Source organism: Cynocephalus volans, chromosome 3 (genome assembly GCF_027409185.1).
Source record: "Cynocephalus volans isolate mCynVol1 chromosome 3, mCynVol1.pri, whole genome shotgun sequence".
Taxonomy (NCBI): Eukaryota; Metazoa; Chordata; class Mammalia; order Dermoptera; family Cynocephalidae; genus Cynocephalus; species Cynocephalus volans.
In genome coordinates, this window is record NC_084462.1 from 135,868,716 (window position 1) to 135,896,182 (window position 27,467).

A 27,467-nucleotide genomic window follows, 5' to 3' on the forward strand; every position below is an offset into this window, starting at 1 on the left:
ATATGGTGATCACTTCGTAGTCCTTTGAGTCTCCAAGAGGATTGACTTAATTAGTGGGTTAATGTCTTTCTTTTCCTTCCTTCTTCAGAGAAAATGAGGGGGGAAAGGAAAATACGACATGTATTGTTAAATTTAGCTATGTGATTATTCATTAAAATATACTGATTACATACATATTCATACATTCATTCAACAAATATTTATTGGATACCAACTATGTGCTTGGCACAGTACCAAGCTTTAGGAACACGGAGAAGAAAAAGTATACAGCAGTGTAAAGTGACATGTCTAAACCATTATATAAATCCCACTTTACTAATAATGTGACATCTCAACATGTTATAACTACTAAGACATATGTAAAGAGGGCACATGATTTTGAGGTAAACAGTTTCTTTTTCCCTAAACCCCTTCAAATATTTTCATCGTTGACAAGCTCCCACTAATGAAAACCTCCCAAAATTACAGTTCAGTTTTAGGGAGGCAAAGGAAATGGACTTCATGTATAAAAAACAAAAATTGCATACCCTGTGACTATACAGATCAAGCATAAAAAGGGCAACAAAACTCAAAAAGAACTTTAGATTGGAACTGGAAATAATACCTTACACTTCAGTTCCAGAATTGTTTTTTGGGGTTTTTTTTCCTGAGAAAATAATTTATAGAAAATTATTCACTATGACACACTAAGGTACTTAGGGTTAAAAGCGCATGATGCCTGTAACTGACTCTCAAATGACTGAGGAAAAATAAGTACGTGTGTATGTATATATACAGAAAGCACATGAAAGATAAAGCAAATATGAACTGATGAATCTGGGTAAACAAGTCCTTTGTAGTATTTTTTAAACTTTTCTGTAAAGTTGAAATTATATAAAAATAAAAAGTTTTCCCCAAATTTTATTAAGTAATATTAGGGAAAGTATTATGAGAATAAATATGTAAATTTAGTGAATTTTTCCCAATGTTTAGAAATCCTACATTCCTTTGACTTGTTATTGTACTTTTCTATACAGCAAAACAATCCAGTCAAAATATCAATATAATTCTAAAAGTGATTTGTTTCATACCAATGTAGTTTAGGGTTGCCAGATAAAACACAGGACTCCCAGTTAAATTTGAATTTCAAACATATTATGAATGATTTTAAATATAAGTATGTACCAAATATTGCATACTACATACTTATATTTTAAAAATGAATTGTTTATCTGAAATTCAAATCTAACATTGCATTCTGTATTTTTATTTGCTAAATCTGGAGACCCTAAATGTATTAAACAATTCTAAGCTGTTGATTATGGGTCATTCATGAGCCTCCTTAGTAAGTACTTGTCACATTTGCCATAGTTTTATTTATATTACATCTTCTTACACAAAACTCTAGTTTGAGAGATGAATTGAAACACTATTCAGTTAATTTTATCACACATGAATTTGATAATCCTGCTTTGATTCAATATTAAACATAAAAATTTGTACCACACTATCAAAGTATTACTTTTACTCACAATAGCATTATACATAGACTTAGCACAATTTTTAAAAAAAATTTGTTTACTTAAAACAATATAATTCTCCATTTACAAAAGCAGCTTCATATAAAATGTTTGGCTTAAGTCTGTCATTGCTATTATATTATGCCTTTGAAAGAAATTCCACTCTTTGGCCTCCATTGTCCAGAAACAGGCATATCTCAACTCATTTTCTTTAATGAATATTTTGTAACAAGTTCCTGAAGTTTTCTAATTCTTTCACACTTGTAGAAATTCTGTAACCAAAAAATATTTCACTGTGAAACCATCTTAGATAAATTTTCTCTGTAAAAGTTATTCACTTTGCATTTTTAGAGCATAGAACATTTTAAAAGTAATTTATTTCAGCAAATTTAAAGGTGCATAAACAATTTAATCTATTTTGATGTACTTCAGTTCTGAATTTGACGTGGTAAAACTAAGATGATATTGTCCAGAAATTATTTTTTTAGTATTAAAGTATTAAAATGCATAAATATAAAGTATACAGGTATTAAAATACTTAGGTATTTTATATATTCAAAGTATATTCATTTACTTAGTATTAAATATTAAAGTACATGAGTAGTATAAAATACATAAGTATGTAAGTATTAAAATACTTAGGTATTTTAAGTATTCATAAATGTAACCATGTGTTTAGTATTAAAGTACATAAAGATAAAGTAGAGAAATATAGAAATATTAAAATACATATTTCAAATATGCATAAGCATAGGAATACTTAAAAATAATATGCCATACTTAGTAAATGTACAAAGAATCAGAGCTATTGGTCTATAAAGAGAACAGTAAATGTGTGATGAAATTATTTTTACTCATTTTTATAAAAAGTAAAGTTTGTTCCTTATTTTAAGTGCACTTTAGCTCTGCTCTTCACCATGAAAAAAGTAGCAGAATATTCAATGAAATATAACTGTCAAGCCCCTGGGTGCTACAGAAATAATTTTGAAAATCAATTATTTCAAACCCAAAATATTAAATCCTAATTTTTTAAAAGTGAAGAAATGTACTTCTTAAGACAATGTTAATTTTTAAAAATCTCGACATTTTTGGTTTTTCAGCAGCTGGCTCGTAAGGGGAACAGAACCCTTGACCATGGTGTTACAATGCTGAGCTCTAACCAACTGAGCTAACAGACCAGCCTCGGCATTCTTTACATAACAGGCCAGAAGGAAATGCATCTACACTTACATTTTTTAATGTTAAGTTCCTTATTTCATGCTTTTCCTCAAATCATTTTGATAAAATAATTTTTTTAAAGAATTATTAACCTTTTTATATAATGCTGAATTCACAGAGAAACTTACATGTACACCTATATTAAACAACATATGATATTTCCAGGACCTTTAAAAAAATAATTGGATAGCATGAAAAACTGCATTTAAACAATTTTTTTAAATGTACAAACTCGATAAGATGAATATTGAAACCTAGTATTCATGTTATAAAAGTCAATGGATGAAAATAAAGAATATCATCTAATGATTGTGTGTATCTACATACTTGAGTTATTTCATAAGGTCATATAATTCTATAATGAAATAATTTCATTAAAAAGGATATTCCTTACCCAGTCTTATCTGAGAGCATATGTGTTGCATTAAACTTACTTGGCTAGCAGAAAAAATTTCAGTGCATTCAAACTAACCTTCCAAATGCATTAAATAATGATACTATTTCTTGTCTGGTTAGATGGAATTCATAACTGGGTCCACTCTCTGGTATATTTGCTATCAATTTCTCAGAAAACAGGATCTTCAGAGCAGTGCCCAAACCCTGAGTCTATAATAGAAAGAAGAAAAAAAGAAAAATAAGAAAATTCTTTGTGCAAAGGATAAATGAGAAATAGGACTGAGCTAGATTTGCTCACCTGAAGCTTTCCCCACAGTCGACATTTAAAACAACCAACACAATCCATGATTCTTGAAATATTTCTAAAATGCAGTCGAAAGTCCTCCTAAAAACAGTTTAACAAAATTTTATTAAGATGTAATATACAGTCAACTAGTAAGTATTTTCTGAGTGCCTTCTGTGTGCCTAACACTGTACAAGTACTACGGCATACCAAATAAGGGGACTAACATTCATTGAGCACCTCCTACACACCAGAACCTTTATACATACAATCTCATTTAATCTTCACCACAAATCCAAAAGTAGATGCTACTATAATCCACACTTAGTGAGTTAAAAAAACAAGATTCAGAGAGGTTAGGGAACTTGCCTAAATTTCCACATCTAGTAAACAGCCAACTTGGAACCCAGGCCTGCCTGACTCCAAAGCTAAACTATCTGCAAAAATATACAATGGTAACTTAGTTGAGGTGTCCTGTTATATGTGATTATTAACTATACGTCAATCTAGGGGATTGAGGGTACAGGGGTTGCTGGGCATCATTTATCAAAAGGAAGAGAGGGAGGGAGAGAGGGAGAAAAACCTTTGGTTTCATAATAATTAAATTATAGCCCTTCTTTTTGGTATTAATTAGGTGAAACAATCAGATCTTCTTTTATTATTAATAATAGTAATAATATTATTAACATACAAAAAGATATAAAATATCATGAATATCCATTTACCCACCACCAAGTTTTAGTAAAAAGCCAATACAAGTACAATGGAAGCCCCCCCAACCCCATGTATTCCTCCATAGTCCTATATCCCACCTTCTATAATTATGCTCAATTTGGTGTTTATTGTTGCCTATCTGCTCTTATACTTTATATATATATATATATATATATATATATATATCCATAAACACTAGAGTATGATATTGTTAATAATAGGGCAATATGCATACAGCTCCATCCAACAGTAGTATACGTCCTTAATGAATAAGGAAAAAGGAAGGAAAGCTAAGAACACATCCTTCTTTTACTCCAGTGGAAATTATTAATTGATCCTCGAAGTGACTCCCTGCATCCTGGACTTAAGATTGGAATCCCAAGCTTACAGTATTTTAAGCAGAAAATTTGACATACATTTCATATAGAAAATCCATTATATCAGTTGGCCTATAATTTAGGGAGCATATAGTGTTTTTCTTTTTTCAATGTGATAAACCACACACTGGGCTCAACCAACTGAGAACAGGACCACAGATCTAAAACTAGGAATAAATCAGTGAAGACTGGAACCCACTATTCAAAGCACACCTCCGTTTGCTCTGGAGACAGACTTTCCCCACATGCTCCATTCAAGCCTGAACTTTGAAACAGTTGTAACATATAAAAGATTTTTAATAGTATTCCAGATCTTGTACCTTTATTAATTTAATACAAAACCCAAGTTATTAATATTGTTACCATGTTTTAACAATATTCTTTATTTTGTGTTCCTATACCTGCTCAGTAAGAGATAATCCTAATTTTAAACCTACTTTTAAAAAAAAACTACCCAATAATATTATTCTAGATAGATCTCATGATTTGATTTGAGGTTTCCTTTAAACTCTGTTTTGTCCTTGACTTAAAGAAAAATCACACTTTTAACAATAATAACAGCATAATAAAATTACTCTAGAGCACATGCACATGTTCTGATCCTGTACAATGCTGACCTCTAAGAGAATTAGTAGTTGTTATAAGGGTCTACAAAATTCCTATATAGACAACATCGTACCTAGATAGAATAAATAGCTCACACGTATGCACTATAAATTTCCAAACGGACATAAATGTTATGATCAATAAAACTCAACTCTACTTAAAAAGTGTTACTGAATGCATAGTGGCTTTTTGGCAATTATATTTCCACAATCAATAGATACTAAAAAGGCACTATCATGAGGAAAGGCCTTGAAAGTTTTTGACGTTAAGAGACTCTTATACTTGTAAAGTTTGGAACCCTCTGTTCTAAAAGATTATGCTTGTTTTTACAGATATTGTCTAAATTTTATGTTTGAATCTATGTTCATTCAAATACATGAATGTGGCAGCTCTTAACTAAATCTTTGTATGGCATGTACAGGCATGGTGGCTTACCATAGCCAAATAAACATTGTAAAATTAAAAGCAAGCAGATAAAATAGCATGCATCTTTGGCATAAGTGAACTTAATATACTAAAACCAAATTAAGAAGCTAAAAATTTACTAGATCAGAATAGGAGAGAATCCTTGTGACTTCCACAAGTAACTGTCTATGAGTATAGCCCACAATTATCTCAGATTAGAAAAATTTATGGTGCTTAAAATAACCAGAACCTAAATTACTTACAAATTGCCCTTGTTTGGAAGCACAGTTTTAGGTCATCACTTTAAATTAGTTAGTCGGTAGAATGATCAAACATGCTGTGCTTATATGCTGTGATTTATATTCAGTGAAACCAACTAACCTGTTCTCACCCAAATTCTCAAATGTTTTAAAAGCCTTCAAATGAGATCCTATTCTCATTTGAATTGAATACTAAATAAGTATCTTTCATTCAAGTCCTCTATTTCTAACCATACATTGATAAAGGAGAGAAGATGAGATTTTTTGAAATAAACTTATAAAATGACTGTTCAAATCCATGAAGTTTATCAGAAACTACTTTTTTTAAAAAAAGAAATCTCTGATATGAACATGTTTTCCTGTTTTTTACTCCTTTCCTAGAAAAGATTCAGAAAAATTCTCTGTTAAGTAAGGACTCTCTACATAAACTTCATAGGACATCAAAGCTGAGTGTTTCAAAGTCTTATCAAATTAAAACATTGTGAGAAATATTTCTAATCTATACAATCTAAAAAGAGCTGATGCCAAAACTCTCTCCAATAAACCAGCAAGTGAACTAAAAATAAGGAACATATTGAAAATAGTGGAAAAAAAGAAGTCTTATTGCAGCATCTTCCCCCTCACTTCCAAGTTCCTGGAAGCTGTTTGGGAGATTACATAAGCAGTGAGGTATGTATTTGTAGCAAGGAAACTTTAAGTAGGAGGTAGATGGGAGGTCAAGAATAACTATTATCTAACAGCAAAAAAACTGAGTGCGAAAAGTATTTTGTTTGCAAGCTGCATAAAATCAGGTTCTTCCATTATGGAAAGAAACAAGGAATAAGAAACAGAGGATGATTGTTATAAACATTCTCATGAAATCAGACCAAGCCCAGTGGTACTGAGGGCCACCTGTCTTTACTTACCAATAGCTATGTAACAGGTAACACTAATATAATTTTACTTGACTCCCCAAATAGTCTGGAAATCCCTTGAGGGTAGGAGCTGTTTCTCTCTTTAATGCAAAAATCATGCTCTAACATAGTGTTTAATAAATCCTCCTAGAAATAGTTTATATTTGTAGTATATATGTAGTATTTTGAGGCATATACACACTCACAGATGGTCTTGCCTGAGGTCAAACCCCTATTAAGAGGCAAGGCAATGTCCAGACCCCGTTTTGTATGGTATCAGGTCTGTTCCCTCCATGACTGCACTTTAGAATACCATTTTTAGAATTTTCTTTGGCAAAAGATAGACTAATACTGCCACTCATGCTCTGGATCCCTTCTCTTTAACTTATAACCTCTTTATTGCATCAATGTGAAAGCCATCTGTAAAGTGTGAAGTAATACACAGATATCAGTTGTTATTCTGAACATAATACAAACTAGATCTTAAGTTGGACTTGCCTTTGGATTTCATTTTTTGAGGAAAGAAAGACTATGATTTTTCCTATAATTACTGTTAAGTATAAATACATGGGTTTTTTAACAAATTTTAATTGACAAATAATTACATGTTTACGGGGCACAGTGTAATGTTTTGATATATGTTTACTATACGGAATAATGAATTGAGGCTAATTAAAAAATCTGTCACCTCACATACTTATATTTTTTGTGGTGAAAATGTTTAAAACCTACTATGTTAGCAATTCTGAAATGTACAGTGCATTATTATTGTGCAATAGATCACTAAAGCTTATTCCTCCTGTCTAACTGAAACTTCGTACCCTTCAATCAACATCTCCCTTTTCCCTCCCCCAGCCTCTGGTAACCATCATTATTCTACTTCTATGAGTAATACGCAGTTTTATATTCACACCTGCATAAGAGTTAATCAGTTTGAATCTAACAATTAAGTATAAAATAATTACCTTTAGTTTGTGTGCTTCTTTTTTATCCCCAGCAAAAAATGAATTCTCATCAAAATGTAAAGGAAATGACCTGTATTTTAAAACAGAGAATATTCATTTTCATGCATTATAAATATTAAAAGTCTTACAAATATAACATTTTGCTGGTCAGGGATAAATAATATAATTAAAATAGAGTAGAAAACATAATAAAACCAACACTCTGATGCCCCAAAACAAATTGTTATTCTCAAAAATGCTAATTGCATAATATAGTAGAAGTTTGGCCCCAAACCAAATCTGTTCAGCTACATAAGAAAAAAATGCAAATATCAAGTACTAAAAGAATGTCTCTTAAAACTAAAAGATTGCCTTTTAGTAACCAGGTTAAAACAAAAGCAAAACAATTCTGAGACCTATGAGCAAAATTATCTTTCAATTACTTTTTAAATAGTTTTCCTTTCTCTAAGTGAATATTTAAGAATATAAGTTTGGATACCATTGTCACTCTTCTATTAATGTATAAATTGTAATATATAATTTACTTGACTTCGTGAAGTATTTCCAGAAGTAACATTTTGTTTTCTGCATCCTGATTTTTATTTCCAGTGAATAGTTGAAAATCTGGGCGTTCAAAGAATGGTAACACTTTAGATAAAGCCCTTAATTCTATTAAGTAGAGAAAATACAAGTTCTTCAGCCTTCTTGGACCTTCTCCTTCAGTCAGAATTCCATCAAACCGCTGTTGAAATTCTGTAATGTTGTGTCCCCATTTTTTTTCCAACCAGGTGTCTGAGAAGAAAGAAAAAATAAATATTAAGAACTGAATTTTGGGGCTAGCCAGTTAGCTCAGCTGGTTAGAGCATGATGCTGACAACGCTAAGGTCCAGGGTTCAATCTCTGAACCAGCCAGCCACCAAAAAACAAACAAGCAAGCAAACAAAAAACAGTCAATAAGCAAAGAAAAGTAAGTTTAAAAAAAAAAAAGGAATTTGGCTGGCCGGTTAGCTCAGTTGGTTAGAGCCTGGTGCAGATAACACCAAGGTCCAGGGTTCAATTTCTATACCAGCCGGCTACCAAAACAAACAAAAAAAACCCCAAAACTGAATTTTTCAATCAAGGAATTTTCATTTTAATTATATTAGGTTATTTATACCCGCAGAAGTTAATTTTACTTTGTATTTTTAAATATATGACGGATACAACCAAGGAAACTGTCTTTCATAATTTAGCCTTTAATAGTTTTATATTAATATTTTATCTTCTAGAATCCATCCTTACATGTAAAATGAATTCAATGTTTTACTGAGAAAGCAGGTTTTAATAAAAGTCAAATTTCTTAATAGAAACATATTCACAAAACCAAAATACACAATTAAAAAATGACTATCTGTAACACCAACATCAAGGGTACATATCCCCATATCAGCCAGCCAGCAAGAAACAACCAACCAACCAAAAAAAAAAACCCCAAATAAGTAAATAAATAATAAATAAATAAATACTCTGAAATTACTAATGAGTTTGAAGTGCTATTTAAAATCAAAGTTACTATATTTTGTTTCTAAGAGGTAAGAGATTCTTTAATTCAAAAGAAATATGTTACTGATGAAAACCAACCATGGTCTTATTTTTCAACAGCGTCCTTAAAGCATAAAGAGCAGCAGGAAATACTTCTACCTATAAAAACTGTAAACCTAACAGTGGCACACAAATAAAATGGCTCTGACACAATAATACCTAACAAATAACAAACTGTGCTATTAGGAGCTATTTTAATTCCCACAACAAAACAAAGGATATTTCCAAAGTGATATTTACAATTTTAAGCAGCTTCTTAAAAGAAGGTGAGAGAGCTAAGAACATGCTTAACTATTAAATTGTACCTACAGTTCCCATTTTCCTGATTACTGTGATTTAAGAATGGATTTTTACTGACTAATATTCAGTCAGGTCAATCTTTTCCCATTCTGGTAAATAACAAGAAAATGTTAATAATACCTGAAAATAAGTGTGGTAAAGTGAATAAAAGTGAATGTCACATACCTTGTAAAAGATATCTTGCACTCAAATGCACATTAATGCTTGCATGTAGGCCAGATATAAGTCTGTAGAATGCTCTTTTTTCTACACAGAGGCCTAAAAAAGTCAGTGATTTAGAAATAAAATTTCATATGTGAGTCTTGTATATATAAAATTTTATGTTTCTTTAAAAAATAAGAAAGAGATTTCACTTAAATTTGTTTAAAAGTTTCCAATTACCTTCTAGCCAGCTGTAAAAAGTGTTCTCTGAAAATAAAGGAAAAATAAGTAACAAGATTGTAAAAATGGCAAAATATACAATTTTCAAAGGTTTTAAAGCATTATACCAAATTTGTGCCAAACAGTGATTAGAAGATTCTTTAACCTAAAGGTCCAATTCTCATTTGCAATTTCTCCAAAAATGAGAAGAGAAGTTCTTGGTATGGATTTAGTTAAGTACCACTCTGCTGCTCAGTCTTTAAAAGGTGTTAGCATTGCCTTAGACAGCCCCAGTCTCATAACTTTCTGGAAAAAGTGTTGTACATTAGATCAAAATAACTATTTAAATAATAAATCAATCAAAAAATGGGAAAATACCTAACCTTGATAACAGTTCATGAAAATGAAGGACTCATTATATGCTTTTTATATTAAAAAAATAAACAAAAATTATAAAATAGTATAGGAGGTATATAGCTGATAGGATTACATGCAATTCACTATTTCAAAAGAGTAACTCTGGGAAATGCTACAAAAACTAAATATTACTTATACTCTATGACCTAATAAAATCACTGTGAATATACTTAAACCTGGTAATTCTGTTTTTAGATTTATACTCTAAAGAAATAACTCAAAATGTGGGATGTGGGATGAGAAATTTGAAGAAAGATGATTATGTATAATTCTTTTTAAAGCCTGAAATAATCAAAATGCACAATAATGCCTAAGTTAACATGATAGAATACCATATAACTAGTTAACACTGTAGAATAACATACAACTATTAAAGTGATAAAAATGTAGTACATGACAATACATGAGAATGTTTATTTGAAATGTTATATAAATATCATAAAAAGCATAAGAAATCATTAACTATGTAAAGATTCATGTATGCATTTGCTACAGAGATGGTAAACACTGTTCTGTATCGCTGTTTTTTTTAACTATGGATGCTTATAGAGATATTAAAAATGAACCAAACAAGCTTAAAAGTAATGAAAAGAATGTCCAAGGGAATAAGCAATAAATTGGACTATATAAAAATGTAAAACATCTGTTTGTCAGAAATTTTCATAAAAAAAGCAAAATGCAAATAACAAACTGGGTAAAATGTATGTCGCAAATATATAGGGATAATATCCTAAATATATAAAAAGCTAATAAACTGAATAAAAATGCTAAAGTGCCCATTAAAAAAAGGGCAAATAACATGAATAGAGAATTCCCAAAGGAAAAAATACCAAAGGTAATAACAAAAATTCTGTCTGTTATTATTAGTGATAATAATTAGTGTTGTCTTATTAGTGATACGAATGCAAATTAAAACAAAAGATATATACCACTTTAACTTATAAAAGTAGTAAAGATAAAAATATGATAATACTTAATGCTGATAAGGGTCAGACAAAAAATATTTATATATTACATATATATATGTATGTAATAAGTATCCAAATGTTAACAGAGAGGCAGTGTGAGGTAGTAACTAAGAGCATGGTCCTGGAAACAAAGCAGAGTAAGGTTACTGAAAAGTGAAAATTATAAGATCATTTCTACCAGTAACAAATATGAGGCGTCTTTCGAAAAAAAAAATCTTACTGCTAAACAATTTCTCTTCCAAACAGTACAGTTATGATTCAGCATTTCATTTAGCTGCTATGCTTACCATAATATAAAGTACAATAATAAAAAAGCAACATTATCGGACTTTAGTATTCTATTATTTAGATTATGCAAAAGCAATTCATAAAAATAATGTTCAGAAGATAGAGGATTTTGAGAGAGAAAAAAAGAATACTTCACATTTTAGAAATTTCACCTGGATGAACTAAAGCTAAGCACTGATGAAGTCTTTTCATATTGTTAGCCACTTGGTCTTAAGAATAAGAAATTTCATTTCAATCTCACACTTAAAGCAAAATGATTCTCAAAAAGACAAAGTAAACCTTTATGTTAAAATTTATAGCATTACTATTAATTTAGATTTGGTAATGATACCTATACCCTGGAGTCAGCATAAGTCTTGTAAGTCAGCTCTGGAATCAACACTCTGGTCATGCCCAGAACATTCCTATATGAGACCCAGCATATAGGTATTTGTATTATTGCTCTGAAACCTCCAGACAGGCAGATCCTTCAGCAAATCTGAGAGTTCAACCAGTAAAGGAGAGAAGAGGCAGGGGGATATGCCCAGCTTCCACATTCAGTGGGTAAAATGTGCAACTGAATTATCAGAGGCTGAGGCAGGCTGTCTCTAATGCCTCAGCCCAGAAGAAAACTGTCATTTTCCCTTAATCTGTGCTTTCACCTCCAGAATTTTAGATAAAGAAATAAAAATTAAGTTCTAAGTCTCAGAGGTAGGAAGAAAAACAAAGTTCATCAAAATAAACATTTGAATGTATAAGCAAATTCATTCATATATGTAATATATGATAAAGAAGTTATACTTACCTTTACTTTTCCCTGAAAAACAAAACAGAATGTTTATTATAAATTTCTTCCAACTGCCCTTTTCTAATGGTACACTTTCATAAAAAAAAAAAAAGACTTTTAAATAATGATTAGCTTTGTTCCATCAGTTCATCCACACAAGTAAAATCTGAGAATGAAACGCTTGTGGCTGCAACTCAATCTAGTGGTGATATGACTTATGCTTGATTTGACTAAATGGTATTATCTCCAGGAGCGTGCATAAAGAGTAGTTTCAGCTCACATAAGAATTAATATGGGCTGAAGGAAGGAAAACTCTAACCCATCATCCAAGAGTACTCTTAAATATCTTAAGGACTTAGGTTTATTTGGCTGACTGCGACTTTTTCCACAATTATTTATCCTAAAGCTATAATACAGTTTCTGTTAAAGATTTGTATTATTGCTTTGAAACCTCCAGACTGCCATTATAAGATCAAAACTCAGTCAAGAATGTTTTAAAAGACTACTTGTAAGATTCAAATTATACGTAATGCAGCAGTTTGTATGCAGCTGCTTATTTACTACTGAAAAATTGTCTTCATTTTGCCCACTTTTCTTTAATGCCATCAGTTTGATTTTCAAAGTAATATATACTCATTGCAAATATATTTTTTTTAAGAAAAGAAGACAGACAAAATAAGGAATTATCCATCTATAACCTGTTGTTGCCCAAAGAACATTTTGGTAAATGTCCTTTTTCTTTGTGTACAGATGTTTACAAATTATATTAATTATCTTTTTATAAAAATACATTTTACATATTGTTTTTATACCTATTTCTTTTCCTCAACATGTTGTTGATCACTTTTGATTTAAATGAATGCAAATTTACAGCAATGTTTATGATGGCTGTATTCTACTATGTGACTATACCATAAGTCCTTTAACCAGTTACGTAACGATAAACATTAAATTGTTCCCATTTATCTTGAAGGTAAGTGAGTATGGTTAATTAGTTTATCAACTCATAATGTGAGTTCATAGTGAAGATTACTTCTTGTCTATGTATTTGCATTTATCTGATATTAAATCAATATCGGCCACTGAGTCATCACATGTGACTCTGTACAAACCCAAAAGCCTCATTTAAAGATGTTCTTTCATTCCTAATCTAAGAAAGACAAGTTGCCAGCATTTAGGGAATGATGCAATCTCATCGCTTTCCAGGAGGAAATTTATATTTATTGACTATGCAAGATCAGCATCTTTTCAAATAAATTTAAAAAATGAAAACCTTACACATTTAAAAGCACGTCAAAGATTTTATCATTAAGCACACAGTCAAAGAGAACGGTTATATATTTTCTAAGGAAAAAGTCTAAAGTCATATACAGCAATGATTTATTCTGCCTGTTTATTCAAATCGTTTTGCCTATTATGGACTGGGCAGGGTTTGTGAGTTTCAATTTTACACCGTCTCTGGCAGCTACACAGTACCTAGTACATAGTAAATGATGTACAATCATTTGAAAAAATATTTGTAAAAAAGTGATTTTCACTATGGTAGACAAGACCAATGAGGAGAGAAATTTTCATTTACCATTTATCTACCAAACTACTCCATCTATTATGTGTCAGGCTCTATATTAAGAGACGAAACAGATAAATGCTGCCCATATGCCCACAATACTAGGATAGATCAATAGATATATAAATAACAATAAAATAATGCCACACAGTAGAAAAGGCTGTAAAAGGGAAGCAAAAAATGGCATAAGATTACTTCGTGAGGAGTGAGCGATTACTCCCAGTTAGGAGGATTGGGGAAAGTTTTGTGGAAAAGGCAGCATTTGGGCCAGACCTTGAGTGTAAGTAGAAAATGGAAAACATTAATGAGATACAAAGACATGTGAATTTTAAATCAGACTCCTACTATATTCAAAAATTTCAAGTTTTGCAAAAAATTTGAGAATTTTTTTGGATATTCATTTATCTGGAAAATGAGTAAAAATTGAAAAGCTGAACATACACATTAGTGTGTCTGCCAAAATGAATAAAAGAATAAATATATATCTTCATCCTAAAGTAATCTAAACCATGAACTTCATTACAAAGATACTCCTTACTGAAGTATAAATATTTTTTTGCTTTTTAAAAAAATTTTTGAAGTATAAATATTTTAAACCCAATCACTCTGCAAGGTGAGGCATAATTTCTATGGAAACAGTACTCTGAATTATATAACCTCAACTGCTCCTGCCATTTACCTTGCATTCCATTTCCTTCTAACCAAAGTTCTCTGGCTGATAAATAATATAACAATGTAAAAAAATAGCTCACCTTGACCAGAAGCCAAAGGTCTTTTAATTGTCTGTGGCCTAGAAACAAAAGAATTAAAAGTATAAAACATAAATATGTAACCAATCATGTTATATTTATTTAAGTGATATTATCTCAGAAAGTTGCTTGATGACTATATCCAAAATCAAATTGTTTTACTGAGATTATAAAATATTTAGTTTTCTCTAATTGCTTTAAGGGAAGGTGGCTGTTATTTGCTTTGGCGATAACACCTCCCAATGTGATCCCACTGTAGCAGCCAGCAGGTCATTTTCTAATCACTACTTCAAACAAAGGAAGAAAAGATCAGTCAAGCATTTCTCCTAGCGTCACTAATATGTTTTTATATATATTAGATATACATATATGTATATGTATATATGTATGTATGCGTGTGTATAGCACAATGTGCATGCATAATTAAAAGACAAACAAGAGCAGCCAAGAGCAGCCATGAGCAAATAGCCACCTGACAAAAGGTAGAAGCACACCGCAAACACTGCATCCACATGGGTGGTCCACCACAGCCACTGCCACAGCCACTGCTGTCACAGTTGCAGCTCACTGCCACAGTAGCAGCCATGGCCACCACACAGGAGGCCGACAGCCCACTTGACTGCATTGACACAAGGGGAGTCACCCTGAATAGCCAAAACAATCCTGAGCAAATAAATAAATAAATAAATAAGCCAGAGGCATAACACTACCAGACTTCAAATTATACTACAAAGCTATAGTAACCAACAGCATGGTACTGGCATAAAAACAGATATTCAGACCAATGGAACATAATAGAGAACTCAGAAATCAACCCACATACTTACAGCCACATGATCTTTGACAAAGGCAACAAGAAAATCAATTTGCCCTGTGGCCATCAAGTTTGCTATGACTTAAATAAAAAGTTTTTTTCTTAATAGGAAAAAATAGCCAGAAATTTTCTGGAGAGTTAATATGTCATTAAAGTGCTTTTAAATACCAAAATAAATATCCCTTAGTAGTATTAGTAAAGTGTAGGGGTTGTTTTAATGTATGTAATTTAAATTTTAAAAATTTGTACAACTTGAGACATTTTGAGAACGAACACGTAAGCCATATTTTAACATGCTCAGTATAATTAACCTAGTGCCTCAGACATTGTTTATATTGCTAGAAATATGGAAACCAGGATATGAATTAGTTAGAAAGTACCTGTAAAACTAATACAAATCTAACAAACATTTTATGGACTCTTTTAGTTCACATTAAAAACAACACCACCACCACCACAAAAATTTCTAAAGTAAACCTTTAAGTCAGTAAACAAAACACTCTTAATAATAGTCAAGAGAATTTAAATAGAATGCACTGCAGAAATAAGTAATGAAAACTCTCCACTTTCCAAACTGAAGAAATTCTTCAATTTAATAAAAGAAAGTCTGACATTTTATTGGTTTAAGCATGATTGCTGATCTCATGCTTACATTTGACTTATAAAAAGTGAATTGTATTATTCCTATATTTGAGAACTCCAAAGATTGTCCAAGAATTTCCTTCAATCTTTGAAATAGTATCTCTCTCTCTCTCTCTCTCTGACACACACACACACACACACAAATTATTTTTGAAAACCAAGAAGCACATTGTTTAGAGCCTCGAGGCTTACAAGTGGGTAACTTGAAGCATTTTTTAGTCACCAGTGATCAACTTGCCTGCCTCCATTGTAGTGCTTAAGGGTACAAAGTGGGCTCTTCCACTTACTAGATCTTTAACACTGAACAAATCACTTAACCTCTCTAAGTCACAGTCTCTCCATCTGTAAAACAGTGATAATAACTACAACAGAGTTATTGCAAGGACTAAAGGAGAAAATGTATGTAACATGCTTAATGCAACGCCTGGTATACAGTGAGTGCTCAAAAATGTACCTATTATAATTATCTGAACTCAATTTAACTTTAAAGCGGGTCAAATAACTACAGCCACAGAAAGGGGAGTATGGAGCATCAAAAAGAAAATTAAGAATTGTAAATTCTTCCCCATACTGGCCAGCCAACAGAAAAAAAAAAAAAAAGAGAGAGAGAGAGAGTTAGTTGTAGATTCTAATCCATTCCCTGCCACTAACTATATGATCTTTGTAAATGAAGTAAACCTCTCTGGCTCTAGGTTACCTCATCTGTTAAATGAGATTCTAATCAATTCAAGGAACGTTTATTAAGTTCCTACAATACTCCCATAAAAGTCTAATACTATTCTAAGTCTTGTAAACACAAGGAAATATTTGTTGAAACTCATGTCTGTATGTTTCCCCAGAGGACAACTGGATCAATAAATAGGTATATTTCTATGTCCAAATACACCTGTAAACAAAGTGAATTTGATTTATAATTTTAAGTCATCATAACTTTGTTTATTTAATTATAAAGGAAAAGTCACCACATCTTACAGGAATTTCTAAATGAAAATGACATACTTAAAACAGTTTTCTTCATAGATGACATTCCATATCTTCCACGCATCTGGTCCCTTGTAACCCGTGTAGCGCTCAGGATTAAGGAGCAAATCCACATATTCAGCATCAGGGGACTGTATGTCTGTAAAATAAAATGTTTTATTAAATCTTTCTTATCATCAATTACCTTAAAGAACTAGTATACCAGACTGTATTCCATTGATTCTAAGACAGTACAAATGTAACAATGCATCAGGAATTTTAAAACAACTTTTCAAGAGAAAGAAAGGAAGAAAAAGGAGAAACAAACACGGCCACGTTAACTGTGCACACTGGTTGAAAAAACATCCTGATTTTAGAAATGGTAAAAATAAGAATGTGTGAATTTTAGAATTGAAGAAACATGGTAACTCAATTCTCATAAGCCATCCAAAGAATATAATACAGTCGTCCCTCAGTATCGTGAGGGATTGGTTCCAGGATCCCAGATACCAAAATTGCAGCTATTCAAGTCCCTGATATAAAATGGCGTAGTATTTTCGTATAAAATAAGCACATCCTCTCATATACTTTAAATCATGTCTAGATTACTTATAACACCCAATACAATGTAAATGTTATGTAATTAGTTGGTATACCGTATTTATTTGTATTATTTTTTACTGTTGCCCTGTTTTTTTAATTATTTGAATATTTTCAATCCATGGTTGGTTGAATCCCCTGATGGGAACTATGGATACCCAGAGCCAACTCGTACATTTCCTTCCACATTGACCACAGCAGTTCGGCAGTAATTAAGGTAATCAAAGAATTGCTAGTACCGTATACGGCTAGTTACCAAATACTTTCTTTTTAGGTGGCCACCATCAGGATCCACTACCACTACTATCCTAAGTATGCAAAAGTTATATACAGAATGATTTTGTGTCAGTGTTATTTATAAAAGGGAAAAGTAGAAGCAACCCAAATGCCCAACACAGCACAGGCAGTTAGAAGCATGGGCTTTGGAGCCAGAATGCCTAGGTTAGAATCCAGGCCCTGTTACTTATTCACAATTTATAATTTATTACAACTTCAAACTTCCATAGTCCTGCAGTGGCTTTGGGGAATTATTTAATAGTACTCCAATACCTTACTCGCCTATAAAGCTTAACAATATCAACAAAAAAAAATGAGGAAGTAGGCAAAAATGGCCTTAAACCCACCAAAACAGATGACAAAAATCTGACCATAACGGTTTATGAGAGAGTCTATCAACATTTCAACAATAGCTACTTGTTAATAAAAAACAAAGAAACAAAAACAAAATTAAGCATGGTTATTTTTATTCCAATTCACAGCATACTAGAGGCATAAATTAGGGGGAAAGATGCTTCCAGAAGCAGCACAATGAAGCATCTAGAAATAACTGAGTGTCCAATGCAGAAGTGGCAATTAAAATAACTAGAAAAAGTAAATATAAGAACGTAAAAAACAAATTAGCACTGAATCATCTAGTTCAGGGATGGATAACTCTGTTCAATTAATACTACAGGCAATTGCCATGGTAGAGCAAACTATAATAAACTCATTTTTTAAAAACCCTGATTTTTAAAATATATAAATAATGCTCACTATCCATTACTTTAAGACAGAAAACTAACTACCAAGAAATGATTAAATTTTTTAATATTCTATGTAATTAAAGATAAACATTTGTTGCCTGATAATCTTACTTATGACAAATACTCCATCTCTCTTCAACTTTATATTTAAAAAATGTTACTTTAACCATATTTTGCCATAAGATAATAGCTCAAATTTCTAATAAGGATTTATAAGATACCTTCTGTACTTCACCTACCTTTACATACATTATTTATTCCTTATAAAGCGGTTCTTGTATTAAAATATTCACCCTTTCTTAACAGAAGAAACAAATACAAGTGGGCAAGTGATTCACTGTACTCCACCATATAAGAAGTAAATTTTTCATTCTCAGTTGGTGCTACACATTGTAGTGTCAAAAAGATACTTTATATATGGAAGTTAAGTATTACCATTCTTTTCTAACATTGCAGGCCTAAAAAAATTTGCTGTGTATTATAAATTTAGTTTTATCTCATACCACAATGTATAAGACCAAAAAATCATATGGAAAAGATGGCAAAACAGGGAGGTTGGGAGAATATTTTATCCTCTTTCTTCACTAGTCTAAATCTACATCCCCTTATCCAACACCGCTAGGACCAAATGAGTTTTGGAATTGAGAACTTTTCAGATTTCACAAAGGTAATACAGTATTAACATATACTGAATATTACTCCAGTAACCTTTAATCAAACACAAATATTTCTGTGGTGAAACACATGAATATTCACTCTAAGTGAGTCCGTGCTAAACTTAGGGAGGAAAATCGCAACAAAATATTCATTTTTTCAGAATTATCAGATTTTGGAGTTAGAAGTAAGGGATTATAGGTATGTATATGCCATAACATGGTCATGTTTTCTTTTAAGAAAGGCATTTTTTTTTCCCAAAAAGAAGCCACAAAATTAAAAATAAGTACTTTCCCTTTTTCCTTCTGCTTTATAGGGATTGCAGCCTTTATATTTTGCTTGTAATTAAAATGATCTGTATCATTCTTTTCACTAATTCTTTAAAAGATCATTAATCCACTACAAAAGAGCCATACAAGCATACCAAAATTAAGTTTGATTTGATTTTGTTTAGCCAATTAAGAGGCTAACATTTCAACTTAGAAAAAAGGAGATACTAGAAAAAGAAGAATGGCAGAACGCATAGATCTTGATCAAAGAGTTGTAATGGATTCTAGGGCTCCTAGATTTTAACAGCACCAGCACCCTGGCTTAGCTTTTGATGTCAAAAGCAACATGAACCATTATCAAGGAAAATATAACAGAAGCAGGTTTTTGTAATCCCTAGATTTTAGCTATTTATGCAAAATGCGTGTATATACTACAAAAATTATGTAAACGACTAGGTACACAGAACTGCAAAACTTGAAGTGATTTTTTTCCAAAAACTGAGTTTTCTTTTTACATTGTTTTTTATTGTGGTAAAAAATATATATAATAAAATTTACCAGTTTAATCATATTTAAGTGTACAATTAAGTGGCATTACTTACATTCACAATGTTGTGCAACCATCACCACTGTTTTCAAAACTTTTCTTTGCCCCAAACAGAAACTTTGTAACCATTTAGTAATAACTCCCCATCTCCCCTTTCCCCCCACCCTCTCGTAACTGCTAATCTACTTTCTGTTTCTCTGAATTTCCCTATTCTAGATATTTCATGTAAGTGGAGATATGTTTCTTTTTGTTTTTGTTTTTATTTTAACTTATCAATATACAATGTAGTTGTTTTTCCTATCCCTTTACCAGTTCCACTTTCTCCCCCCTCTCCCCTTCCCCTCCATCTACATCATATCTGTTCACTTGTCTTAACGAGTTCAAGGAATTGTTGCGATTGTTGTCTTCTTCCCCACCCCCACAAATTATTTGTTTGTATATTTATTTATTTATTTATTTTTAACTCCCACAAATAAGTGAGAACATGTGATATTTCTTTCTGTGCCTGACTTGTTTGTTGGTGGGACTACAAAATGGTGCAGTCTTTATGGAAAATGGTACGGAGGTTCCTCAAACAATTACAGATAGATCTACATATGACCCAGCTATTCCACTGCTGGGAATATACCCAGAGGACTAGAAATCATCATGTCGAAGGGATACCTGTACTCCCTTGTTTTTTGCAGCACTATTTACAATAGCCAAGAGTTGGAACCAGCCCAAATGTCCATCATCAGATGAGTGGAAAATGTGGTATATCTACACAATGGAATACTACTCTGCTATAAAAAAAAATGAAATACTACCATTTGCAGCAAAATGGATGGACTTAAAGAAAATTATATCAAGGATCGTTCATGTTTTAACATGTATTAGAATTTCATTCCTTTTTCTAGCCAAATAGTATTCCATTATACATTATACATTTTGTTTATCCATTCCTCTGGTGATGGACACTTGGGTTGTTTCTACCTTTTGTCTACTGTGAATAATGCTGCAGTGAATACATATACCAGTATCTGTTTGAGTCATTGTCTTCAGTTCTTTTGAATATATACCTAGGAATGGAATGTTAGGTCACATGGTAATTCTAGTTTAGCTTTTTGAAGAACTGCCAAAGTGTTAGAAACTGAGGTTTTAAAAATAATTTTAAAAGAAATTTTTTTCTTAGGTATCATTTCAACATAATGCATACTATAAAAAAATGTTATACCATCAGCTTCACAGAAGTTGTCTGAAGAATCATCATGCTTGGTCCACTGAAGAACAGCCTTCTGTGTTTCCTCACTTCAAAGAAAGAAATAGTGTTATTCTTTTTTTAAGTTAACATATTACATGAAAAAAACACAAAATATTGGGCTGGCTGGTTAGTTCAGTTGGTTAGAGCATGGTGTTTTAACACCAAGGTCAAGGGTTCAAATCTACATACAGGCCAGCCACATGAAAAAAAAAAAGAAAGAAAGAAAGAAAAAAAGAAATATAAAATACCGCTGCAAAAAAAAAAGGAAAAAAAAAAATCAAACCTCAGAGATTCATCCACTGCTCCAAGTCGTTCAGCTTGTTCACATTCTTCAATGAGATTATTGGCTTCTTCAGAATACTAAAATGAAAAAGGAAATGAATAGAATACAAATTATTACATTTTAAATACTTTTTAGGGAGAGCATGCTGCTGGTCACACCATGGTCACGGGATCAGATCACCATACTGGCCAGTCACCAAAATATATATATATATATATATATAAATTTAAAAAATAAAATTAAAAATTAAAAACTTTTAAAAAGAATTTAGTAGTTATTTGAGGCTCTTTTTATACCTGGCACTATCACCCTGGCTTGAAAACTTAAAAAAGAAAAATTCCTCCTGCAGCAAAAAAAAAAAAAGTAAAATGCTTTACCTCTTGTTTTTGTTGGAGAACACAATTTACTATTATGTTCACAAAATAAATATAGTTCTGATAAATAAAATGTCCACTAAGAAAACCTTCCAGGTATAAGGAAGTCAAGTTATGAGACAAGCAATCAAGAGGCATTGTCCCACTTTTTTAAAGACCTGTGAGCATAAGTTTTCTCTCCCATAAACCAAGTGGTCGGACTGGATCATGTGTATCCTATACCATAATTCTAAAAATGCCTGGAGCCTACCAAGTGTTATAAAAAATATTCCAATATCTTTAGGCATTTAAAATATATTCTTTATATAAAAATTGGTAATAGAACTCAGATTTGGAAGACACCAATGTGGATACAGGATAAATGATTAAAGATGTATAACATTAAAAAAAAATTCTTTAACAATCATATTTTTCTTACTGTCTAAGTCATTTTATATATATATATTACGGGAGGCCTGTTCATGGCACAGGGGAAAAGTGTGTCTCATGAGATTTCACAGCACACCAGTCATCACCGCCATATAGCTGGAAGGCAGCTATGCTAACCACTATACCACCAACGCCTGCCGTCACCGCCATATAGCTGAAAGACAACATTGTATTCAGCAGGCCATGAATTCAATCCCTCAACAAAAATCTACTGAGTGCCTATTATGACCTTATTGGGATGACCATACAAAATACTGTCTAGAGTAGGACACTAAAATAACTGAAGTGATATAATGTTTTAAGGAACACTGAAGTAACTGAAATGATATAATTTTATGAAACTTTTATTTATTAAATGGCAATTTTCTTCATCATATTGATCAACATATAAGATGGCTCAATTCAAAAACTATTTTCAAAAATAAAATTCTTTCATACATAATTAAGTATTAAAGGGTTAACGGATATGATGTATTCGACCTACAATCAAATGGCTCAGAAAATAATATGTATATAGAAAAAGCATGATAAAACAAATGTAGCAAAATATGAAAAATTAGTGAATCTGCAGAAAGTGTACAAAATGTCATTGTACTAATCTTGCAACTTTTATGTAAGTTGGAAATTATTTCAAAATAAAGTTAGAAATATATATCAAAATGAAATAAGCCAGGCACAGAAAGGCAAATACCGCATGATCTCCTTCACATGTGGAAGCTACAAAAAAAAAAAAAGTGGTTCTCAGTTACCAAAGGCTGGGAGGGGAGGGGGACAAAGGGAGAGGCAAAGTGGTAGATTAATGGGCACAAAGCTATGCTATCTACCCTAAGATAATCAATGTACAGTGTATATGTATGTATTGATATACCACACTGTACTCCACAAATCTGTAAAATTAAATGTTAAAATAAAAAAATTTAAAAATTTAAAAAAAGAATGAAATGTGTTCAAAAAATAATATACACTTATGTATATTAAAACAAAATTTTTTCGGGAGAGTGTGGTGCTGAGAAAACAAAAAATTTTAGAAACCTTATTGCTGTGATTACCTGAATATTAAAAAAATGAGTTAGGGGTCAGCCCGTGGCTCACTCGGGAGAGTGTGGTGCTGATAACACCAAGGCCATGGGTTCGGATCCTATATAGGGATGGCCGGTTCGCTCAACGGCTGAGCGTGGTGCTGACAACACCAAGCCAAGGGTTAAGATCCCCTTACCTGTCATCTTCTTAAAAAAAAAAAAAAAATGAGTTAAAATAACTATTCTTCATTCCTATTTAATAATTTAATCAGCTTCTTAGTCACATCTGTCTCAAAACCATGTCATTAGCATTTTTCTGCAGAACATACTTTTCTAATATATTATTATTTTTAATTTTTTATAAAATTGCCCCTAATCTTCTTCAAATTTACATTTTATGGTTAATTAATCAATTTGAAATTACCAATACCTTCAACTGGCTCTTCTCTGCAGACATCATTTTTTAATTAAGAATATATTTTCCTTTCTTTTTTTTTTTTTGGTGGCTGGCCAGTAAGAAAATATTTTCTTTGTAGGTAAATACGTGGAACTATTTTAGCCTAACTAGTTTCACAAGTTCTATTCTTTGGTTCCCAAAGTACATTTCTTCAAATAAATATTTCAAGCCAAATCTTATCAAGTAAGTTGTCTCTATTTATTATTTTAATTGTTTTTCCAAATTTAGATACTACAAAATTGTAACCCTTCTCAATTTCATTCCACTTCAGATCAAATATAAATTTATCCAATTAAAAGCAAAAGTTCCACCAAGAGGAGATTCTTTCCACAAGTGGAGATACTCCAAAATTTCAATTATAAAATTTCAGAATTAAAATTTCAGAATTAAATACAATTTGAGCTTTCCTCAGGTAATGTGTTCAATTCCTCCCTATTTTTACAAGAATAAATTTCAAGATCTTTGTTAACAAGATTTGTTATAATAATTGCCATTTGTTAAACTGAAATTTTTAATTTTTTCTTTTTGCATTCCACTCATTGATACTTTGAGTAAAGATTTTCCATTGATTTTGAACAAACTGCAATCAAAATTTAGAGGGCTCGTTTATTAAAAACTGGTCAAAACCACTAAGAGACTCTTGGGTTGTTTTATAAAATAGTTTTTCAAAGGCTCAAATATCTACAAAATCTGACTGATGATAGAAAGCAAAGAAAGTACTATCAAAGCCATACCAAAGTAATTTTTTTCAGCATCAGCTTCATCTCAAAATTTCATGGTCATTACTTAGTCTGTATATAAATATAAATAATATATATTTTGACAATTACTGCTTCTATCTTAATGGCTATATCACAGCTTGTTAGGACACAATTATAAATTATGTGTGTACTTTAACTACAAATGCATTTCTGCTCCACAGATTTCTTGATTTAGCAAGGACACTGTTTTTACCCAAAACATCATTTTTATCAAAATTTATATGTGCATTACCACCACAAAACAAATATTTTATCTTCAATTTTGAACTTTAACTGAATTTATACTAGCATTCACAATAGTGATTAAATATTTTCCTTTAATGGAATGAACCTCCAAAAGTTTTGAGTTCATCAATTGAAAGAAAAAAATCAAACAATTTTTGGAATAATTTTCTATTTGAAACAGTGATGATGACGTCATTTATTTATGCACAAAGTTTTTCTGCCATTGGAGCCAACAAGTCGATAACTATGACTTTACTCTTTAACTCTGTGTGTACTGTGTGTACACAAGAAAACGTGGAATCCAAAATGAGCAAAATTAGTTTAGAATATATGGTGGAAAAAGTTCAGAACAGTGGTTGCTTCTGGGGAAGGAGTGGAGATGACTGGGACAGTGTATGAAAGGGAACTTTCTAGGGTAATGATGACATTCTATATCTTAATAGAAGCCGAAGTTACACGGGTGTTTGCATCTGTCAACATTCAGCAAATGGACACCTGAGAATTGTGCATTTCATTGGATATTAGTTTTATAAAAAGTACATTCAAAGGGTCTTCAAAATGTTCATGGAAAGACTCATATTATCTTTTAATTTTATTTCCCATGAACTTTTTTTTTTTTTTTTTTTTTTGGCAGCTGACCAGTACCTGGAACTGTAGACCTTGGTGCTATCAGCACCATTTTCTAACCATCTGAGCTAACCAGTCAGCTCATCCATGAACTTTTTGAAGTACCCTCGTATAAACAAATACTGGATTCTAGTTAATGATATAGTTATGTGTATCCACAGAGTTAATGATGTATAGTTAGGACTATGTATACTGCTGCCTGCAGTTTACTTTGAAATGCATCCAAAAAATAAGATGTTCTGATGGATGGCTAGAAGAATGAACAAAAGGACAGATATGTGGTAAAGTAAGCTTATTAAAATATTAATGGTAGAATCTAGGTGATGGGAATAAGAATGTTCACATAAAAACTCCTTTAACTCTGCTATATGTTTGAAAAGTTTCATAATAAAATGTCAGGAAAAATTAATTCAGAAGTTATTTAGTCTAAATGAAAAATCACATATCCCTGAGTGATACATAAATGTACTCTCTGCGGCTACACGTTAAATTGTCTATAGATGCAGTCTTCTTAAAATAACCACTAACTTACTTACAAAGTAGACACTGAGGCTTTGTCAGCAGATTTGTGTGCTCTGGTTTTCATATAGTCAGTGATATTTCTATGGCCATTGTGAATAGTAAATAATGATCTTTTGTTCAAGTTACAAAATTATGATGAACTATCATGAGAAACAGAAATTCAGTACTTTACTTTTCATGAAACATGTACTTCCTTTTTCCTTTTTTAGTTATTTCAGCCAAAAGGATTCATTGCAAAATTAAAAAGTATTACCAAACAATAAAATAACTATGCAGTTATCAATTTACACTATACAGTATAATTAAGAATAAAACCACTATAGCAAGTCTATTCTCTATGCAGGATTGCTCAGCCTCTATTTCCTATAATATATATATATATTTCTCATAAGCATAACCTATAATTTCACAGGTTTCTCACTGACCAGTCAAAAGGCAGCTTGGTACCTTAGGGCATATTGCAGGTAGGACACAGGCCACACCACAAATGGCTGCTAACTCCAACAGACCAACAGGGGCAGCAGTGTCCAACACTTCTCCCCCAACTTCCCAAGACTGTAAGGAGGTAGCTGTCTTTAGCCATTTGTGTTGAGTGCAAATATTTATCAGCAGGCACCTAGTATATTGTCCTTGAGAAAGGTTTAGCTTCTTTGCATGTAGAAAGAGCCAGAAAAAGGACAAGTTCTTGTTGTCATCCTTGTGTTAAAGTAAAAACTCTATTTAGTATACATATATATCAAATATAAAGAGGAGACAACAGAGGAAGTTAGAAATAAGAAGTATTAGGGCACATTAGAAAAATGGTTAATTTCAAGACTGGAGCAAGAAAAATACAAAATAAGCCTAGAGCTCCTTCAAGTTAGTGCCTGTGGCCTTTTGACATGATTCCAGTAGTCTTTAGTAAATTTCTTTTTGCTTTCTATTATAAAAAGATGTTCTAGGCTTATTTTGTATTTTTCTTGCTCCAGTCTTGAAATTAACCATTTTTCTAATGTGCCCTAGTTCTTTCAGTGGGAAATGGTATTTAGAGCTCATAATCTGGGTCCTAGGGCTGTTAATTGTTACTGAGTTATCATTGTTTTGAGGTCTTTTTGGTGGACAGATTCTCACTTATGACTACAGGGTTTCAAGTATAAGAAAGTACAGTATAGAAAGTAAGTATAGAAAGGATGATAGAATATCAATGTCTACAGCCAAACCCCCTGAACACACCAGACCTCATCTGACCTTGGAAGTTAAGCAGGGCCAGGCCTGGTTAGTACTTGGATGAGAGAATTAGAATATCAACATTTTCAAACCCCTAATGAAATAATGCAACGAAGTAATAATCATTAAGCCTGCTAAACTTTTAAGTGAAAAGCCATTAGGGAACTCATAATGGACATATAATGAACCTAATGATCAATCTTAACATCATGAAAAAGGAAAAAA

At 31.7% G+C, this 27,467-nt stretch overlaps 1 protein-coding gene across 1 annotated transcript in view; it reads right to left on the reverse strand.

Annotated features, from left to right (window-relative positions):
- Nucleotides 1-956: 956 nt before the first annotated feature.
- The window catches only part of ERO1A (endoplasmic reticulum oxidoreductase 1 alpha), a 45,167-nt gene continuing 18,656 nt past the window's right edge, over nucleotides 957-27,467 (reverse strand). The window contains exons 5-16 of the mRNA XM_063089043.1: nucleotides 21,623-21,699; nucleotides 21,313-21,386; nucleotides 17,047-17,167; nucleotides 14,595-14,632; nucleotides 12,294-12,305; nucleotides 9,858-9,884; nucleotides 9,642-9,734; nucleotides 8,141-8,387; nucleotides 7,617-7,686; nucleotides 3,412-3,498; nucleotides 3,190-3,323; nucleotides 957-1,771 (exon numbers count right to left, since the gene is read on the reverse strand). Coding sequence (XP_062945113.1) covers nucleotides 1,711-1,771; nucleotides 3,190-3,323; nucleotides 3,412-3,498; nucleotides 7,617-7,686; nucleotides 8,141-8,387; nucleotides 9,642-9,734; nucleotides 9,858-9,884; nucleotides 12,294-12,305; nucleotides 14,595-14,632; nucleotides 17,047-17,167; nucleotides 21,313-21,386; nucleotides 21,623-21,699 — 1,041 coding nt within the window. The 3' untranslated portion in view covers nucleotides 957-1,710. The remainder of the gene's footprint in view (nucleotides 1,772-3,189; nucleotides 3,324-3,411; nucleotides 3,499-7,616; nucleotides 7,687-8,140; nucleotides 8,388-9,641; nucleotides 9,735-9,857; nucleotides 9,885-12,293; nucleotides 12,306-14,594; nucleotides 14,633-17,046; nucleotides 17,168-21,312; nucleotides 21,387-21,622; nucleotides 21,700-27,467) is intronic.